The following is a 6472-nucleotide window of genomic DNA, read 5'->3' as shown; positions in this document are numbered from 1 at the left end:
GCAGGAACTGAGAGCTCTGTCCTTGAAGAGATGCACAGTGACCTTGCTTATGCTTACTCCGGAGGAATAACCAGGAAAAACATAGAAACCCAAACAGAGCAGAGATGACGAAAGGCACTGCATGCTGTACGCAAATGTTACAGTATCAAAGGCGTTATCTGAACCTCACCTCTTTAAATAAAATGCAGCTTTTCATGATAGCCTAACCAGATTGATGCTGCTGTTTTTGCAGGGGGCTGAATGAAATCCTCATGATCATTACATACTTGTTCGATAATAGTATACCCTGGTCACGTCTCCTTGCAAGTGCATTTCACTGGAATCACTGAGCAGAAGCAGAGAAGAGCTGATAACTATGTACTGCCGAAGCAGGTTGCGGGAGCCCTGTATTTGCCACTGGCTGCAGTTTTCTGTTTTATTTGCAGCTTCTCCCATCTGGAATACCAAAGTGGGATTGAAGTAGATAATTGTTAGCAGCAGGTTTGAGAGAGACTGTGGGGAACAGACTGCCTCTCACACAGCACAAACTGCTTCGTCTGAAAGAGCTGTGAATAGATGATTTTTAGATGTTACCCACATCTATGCTCCTGGAAACTTTACAGTGGAAATGAGCCATTGCGCCCAGTTCTTTAGTTAACAACCGAAAGGGGCAGCAGGTCTGAACAATGGGACACCTTGTCCTTGGATTTCTCACAGAAAAGGTAGCAAATCATTCCCACTGCCTTCCAGTGAAAAGAGCGTGAATGGTACAATGAACTGAATTCTACCCAACGGAGCTCAAGTAAGCTTTTTTTCCACAAGGATGGGATACAGTGACCCCTCGTCAAGCAGGGATTTGCTGGGGAACAGAACTTTGTTCTTCATCTTCATCTGTGCTTTTGCCGTGGTCACTTTACTGCAGCAGATCCTGTATGGGAGAAACTATTTCAAGAGGTAAGAGGCTAGCAGAAAAAGTTCTGTTTGATCAGACAGATTTGTGATAGAGATCCTGGTGCAAATGGGAATCCACTCATGCACTAATAGCATAAACATCCTGGCAGGAGTGTGGGAGAATGTGACTGGCAGCTGTAGCATTTGTCAGGATTATTAAAGAAAAATGCTAGGTAAGATATTAATTGTATGTATTTTAAATCTCAGTTGGTGTAAATCACTAGTTCTGCTGACATTGGACCTATGCAGACTTATACTAGCTGAAGATCTGGCCCAATGTGCCAAATTTTGTCCTGATTTATACCCTGTGTACCCTGCCACATGGCTCTGTCATCCTGTGTATGTCAGGGCAAAACTGGCCAGAAGGAATGAAGTGAGATAATTGTAGAAGTTTAATGCTTTTGTAAAATAAGTGCAAATGTATTTCCAGGAATTGCTATGATTGTAGCAATATCAGAGATCAGAATAACAAATGGCTCACGTTATTGTTCCATGACAGTATTTGTATTCCTTTGTGAAAAGGATGGTATATCTGAATCGGTGGTGTCGCCTAAAGATCACATCAGTCGTCAGCCTGAAAATGGTGAATTTGACGTTTCCTGCTCGGGTCACAACAAAATACCAGCTGGGAACGTCAAGTGTTTACCTGAACCTTAAAGGATCTATTTAAAAATATTGTGGATGGTTTGATTTATAAAGTGAAATATTCCTGTTAAACCCTTTTAGGCACCTGGGCTTCAGTAACACAGGACTGCGGTGGAAGTTTTTGTGTAATTTTAAGAGTAACTGGCAAAAAGATTTATGGTTTGATTCTCCCCTGCCTTGCATCTTCAGTAGTTATTTGTGTATGCAAAATGCATTTTAAATACTACCAAATGAGAAATTTCCTCACCATGGGAGTGTTTCACAACCACTATGCATTGACTTTACACAGATGCAAATAACAGAAGGGGCAGGGTAGTGGAACAATCAAGCTCTAAATGTGAGTGAATAACATAGAAAAATAACCATATTAAAAAAAGTTATGGAGAGAAGAGGCAGTTAAAATTCTTCTACTGGGCCAAACTCTGTCCTGATTTATATCCTGTGTTTCTCTGACTTCAGTGGGGCTGCAGAGGGTGCAAGAAAGGGCAAAAGTTGACTCCTAAGCTCTAACTTGCTAAGAAAAGCTGGTTCTGTTCTTTTAGTCTGTCCTGCTCTGGTGGTTGCTATCACAAATGCTGAAGCAAGGAGATGTCACAAGTTTTGTAAGTATAGGTTAACGCACACTCATGTTAAGCTTAGCTGTGACTTTTAGTGGTTTGTGTCTTTGGTTCTTTTAATGAGTGTATCAGTCCCCCCAGTGCCACTCAAGACACATTTTCTTCCAGTGTTTCGGAGAAGGTATGTAGGACACCATCCTGAGGTGAGATGATGGCTCTTATCTCCCAGTGAAGTCAATGGAGGTTGAAGGAACTCAGTACCTGGTGAGATCAGGACTTCAGATATTAAAGAGGGGAGGGTAGTTACTGTATGTAGAGTCACTATAATTTGTCACTTCCCCACTGTTCTCATTTTCTCGCTGATCTGCAGTGGTTGTGGTCTGGCAGTTCTTTACATCATTTGGGTAAATTCACCACATTTTTAAAAACAGAACTTTTTGGAAGCTGCCTTTTTCTATATTCAGCCAGCAGTGTGTAAATAAAATTACAGTTCTACAATGGTTTGCTCACTGGGCCCCACTTGCTAATGAGATTGCATGTATCCTTCGATTAGTGTCTCATTATTGTCCTCTTGGACCAGACCTTCCATTAAAATGTTACACAGGCTGCAAAGTTGGTCAGACCCCCACCCTTAAGATTCTTTATTTGTTGCATTTCCTGATAATGCTCTTGAGCTAGGGGTGGGTGAATGGGTAGCGGGGTCTGCGTTAAGAACGCCTTTATAGGGAGGAAGTGGGATATTTATAGTTGCAGCACTGCCTGCCAAGCTGGAGCTTGAGGACACTGGCTGAACATGAGGCCAAGTTTCTCACTATGATTCAATGTGCTTCTGGCTTGACTACTGCCTGTGCTAGGGCTCACTGTGTGCGGCACTAATAGGCCTCTTGTACTTTTACCAAGGCAGCAGAGAGAAGTCTGCCAGAGTACTTTGGGGAAACCTGGAAAGTGACCTGAATTACTCTGAGTAAAACTATGATGCTTTTAAGCATAAATAGAACATTGGACCAGATTCTCTCATCCTGGCAAGAAGCCCCGGGAAGAGAGAAGGGCCTGCAAGGCAGGAAGGGTTTGTGGGGCTGAACCCACTGAGGTTACAGTTACTCTGCATGCTCCTTACTGCTGTGTGTAAAGTACATACACCGCACGCCCCTCTACCTAGGGTTACCAGCTGTCCAGTTTTCGACCAGAACACCCAGTCGAAAAGGGAATCTGGTAGCTTCAGTCAGCACCGCTGACTGGGCCATTAAAAGTGCAGTTGGCAGCTCAGTGGGGCTGGCAGGCTCCCTACCCAGCTCTGCATGGCTTCAGGAAGCAGCTGGCATGTCCATCAGCTCCTAGGTAGAGGCACGGCCAGGTCTCCATACACTGCCTCCGTCCTGAGTGCCGGTTCTGCAGCTCCCATTGGCAGGGAACCGTGTCCAGTGGGAGCTGCAGTGGCAATGCACAGAGCTGCCTGGCCGTGCCTCTGCCTCAGAACCAAGGGACATACTGACTGCTTCCAGGACTTGCCTGAAGTAAGTGCAGTCCAACCCCAAGCCCCCTCCTGTGCTTCAACCCCTGCCCCCTCTCACACCCTGAACCTCTCTTTTTTGGCCCCATCTCAGAGCCCGCACCCCCAGCCAGAGCCCTCACCCCCTCCCATACCCTAAACCCCTGCCCCAGCCCAGTGAAATGAGCGAGGGAGGGGGGATGGAGTGAGCAGGGGTGGGGCCTTGGAAGGGGGGACAGGGGCAGAGCAGTGGGTTGGGGCAAGGGTATTCAATTTTGTGCGATTAGAAAGTTGGCAACTCTACCCCTAGCATGGGTGTAAATAGCAGTGTAGATTGTGGCACTGCTTATGGCAGTGGTCCCCAACACAGTGCCAATGGGTGCCATGGCGCCCGCCAAGGCATCTCTGTGCACTTGCCTACTGGCCAGTGGACAAGCATCTGCCAAAATGCCGCTGAAAAGTGGCATAATCAAGAGGCGCCGCCGCCAAAATGCTTCCGAAAAGCAGCGTCACCAAGAGGTTTTCGGCAGCATTTCCACGGTGACGCCTCTTGACGTTGCTGCTTCTTGCCAGCATTTTGGCAGATGCTTGTCAGCTGACCATGGTCCTCTGGCGCCTGCCACCTGGAAAAGGTTGGGGACCACCATGAGGACTTTACGGGTCTGATCCAAACCCCACTGGACACAGGAAACAGACCAGGAAATGGCCCCTTCTTGCCTTCCATCCCAACCCCATTTTTATAATGCTACTAAAATATGTGAAGACCCAATCCTGCTCACCGTAGTCCCCGAGGAGTTCCACTAAAGGCAATGGATCTACTTGCACCACTAAGGCAAGCAAGGTTCAGCTGCGTATCTTACACGAATCTGTTAAAGTCTAACCAAATGAAAGATTTCTAGAAAGGAGATCTGACAGCAGGAAAGGGTGGGCTTAGTGGCTATAACAAATGGTAATAAAGTCAGACATAATTAGGCTTTTTTAATACTGATCTCCGGGGTAATTATTTTTATTGCAGGGTTTATGTGATATGATTAAAAATGTCCTCTCCATTGATCTGCTGAAGTAGGTTAAATCCTGGGGACTCTTATATATATATCCAGAACCATAGTGTGCTCCAGTGTGTGCTGTTTCAACATTGGGCATCTGTATTTTTTATATTTTGAGTCAGATTCTCAGCTGAAATCTGCCCTCTCTGTGGGGTCCAGGTGGCACAGAGAGGTTGGATTCTGCTCAATAAGTGGACAGAAGGGCATTCTCCTGGTGTGTGGGAGCTCCCGACTCCTCTAAAGATGTAGAAGTGGCTTCTGCACCAACTGCTGCCATCCCTCAGCCCATGGCATAGGGAACATGTCAGGGGAATTCCAGAAGGAACCTATCAGATACTAGGAAAATGTAGCTCACTTGTGCTCTGCTACATTTATCTTCTGCTGGCATAGAATCCATTAGATGCGAGCCCTCTACTGCCCTGACTCCCTCATGGACTGGTACTCAAATGCAGGGGAGAACTTGGCCCTCTGAATTACATGCAGGTAATCAGAATAATGTTTAAAGTGTATTAAAGAACTTAAGTGAAGTTTTCCTCTGAGGCTCTCACTAGAAACACATATAACTCTCAAACAACCATATGGTGAGCAAGAAACAGTAAATCTTCGCATTCGGAGTGTATGCACTAAGTATTTAAAGGCTTTCTGCATTCTAAGTTAGCATAAAATCTCACCTATGTGTATATACTGGCACCTAGTACTTAAAAAAACAAAAACATCACACTCTTAAAATGAAAGATTACACTAACATTGGCACATCCCTAGCATCTTGCATCCAAGCACTGCAACGCAGACATGAGTTACCTACTCCTCACAACACCCACACAAGGGAGTTATCAGCATCTGTCCAGGCTGGGAAAGTGAATGGATTGACGTGCCTGAGGTCACTGAATGTGTCAGATCTCCTGACTCTCAGTCCTGTGCTCTGTCCACTAGAGAACTTTCCCACCCAGAAGGGAAATATTTTCTTGATGAAATGAAATACCCCTAGCTAAGATCCTACATCACTGACTCAGGACAAATTATCTATCGGAATGTGAAACAAAGTTTTGCTGTTGGTCTGGGTTTTCTTAGGAGAAGAAAAACATTGAAGATTGCAGGAGACAACAAAGCCTCAAACCCTGGTCAGTTTCTCACTTTGTTAAGCAGTTCTGTCCCACAGTATATTGTTTAAGGACAAGGCTACCTTAAAAAGTTAAGTTGACCCAGCTGTGTCACTCAAGGTTGTGAAAAATCCACACACCCTGAGTGCAGTAGTTTAAAGTCAACCTAACCCTTGGTGTAGACAGAGATAGGTTGATGGAAGAATTCTTCCAGCAACCTACCTACCGCCTGTCTGGGACAAGAACCCCTCTCATCACTATAATGAATAATGGACTAAAGGTAAAAAATCCACTGCTATCTACATACTACACAGACCACAGTGAGATTATGCCATACTCTATCAAAGAAACTGAGGAACCACCTGATCAGCATCCTATACAGCAAACAGGAAAACATCAAAAAAGAGCTCTCCAACCTGGAGACTTTCACTAATAACCAAACTTCCATAAAAATGGACTTCACTAAAATAAGACAGGAGATCTACATTACTCACTTCGCCTCTCTACAAAGGGAAAAGGACTGTAAGCTGTCTAAACTCCTACCTGACACATGGGGCCACAACCGTGGTACCCCTAACCCACCCAGCAATATCATCAATCTATCCAACCACACACTCAGCCCAGAAGAAAAGTCTGTCCTAGCTCGGGGACTCTTTCTGCCCTGCCGCCCCCACCAACATGATGGGTCATAGTGGATCACAAGCT

General features: G+C 45.3%; 1 protein-coding gene across 2 annotated transcripts in view; it reads left to right on the top strand.

The window, feature by feature from the left end:
- Positions 1 to 246: 246 nt before the first annotated feature.
- Positions 247 to 6472, top strand: part of ST8SIA5 (ST8 alpha-N-acetyl-neuraminide alpha-2,8-sialyltransferase 5) — a 69980-nt gene continuing 63754 nt past the window's right edge. For both annotated transcript variants that reach the window (XM_032798466.2, XM_032798464.2), the window contains exon 1: positions 247 to 933. In XM_032798466.2, the coding sequence (XP_032654357.1) occupies positions 803 to 933 (131 nt within the window). In that variant the 5' untranslated portion in view covers positions 247 to 802. The remainder of the gene's footprint in view (positions 934 to 6472) is intronic.

The sequence above is a fragment of the Chelonoidis abingdonii genome, chromosome 6 (genome assembly GCF_003597395.2).
Source record: "Chelonoidis abingdonii isolate Lonesome George chromosome 6, CheloAbing_2.0, whole genome shotgun sequence".
Lineage (NCBI taxonomy): Eukaryota > Metazoa > Chordata > Testudines > Testudinidae > Chelonoidis > Chelonoidis abingdonii.
This window is presented reverse-complemented; position numbering and strand designations above follow the sequence as displayed.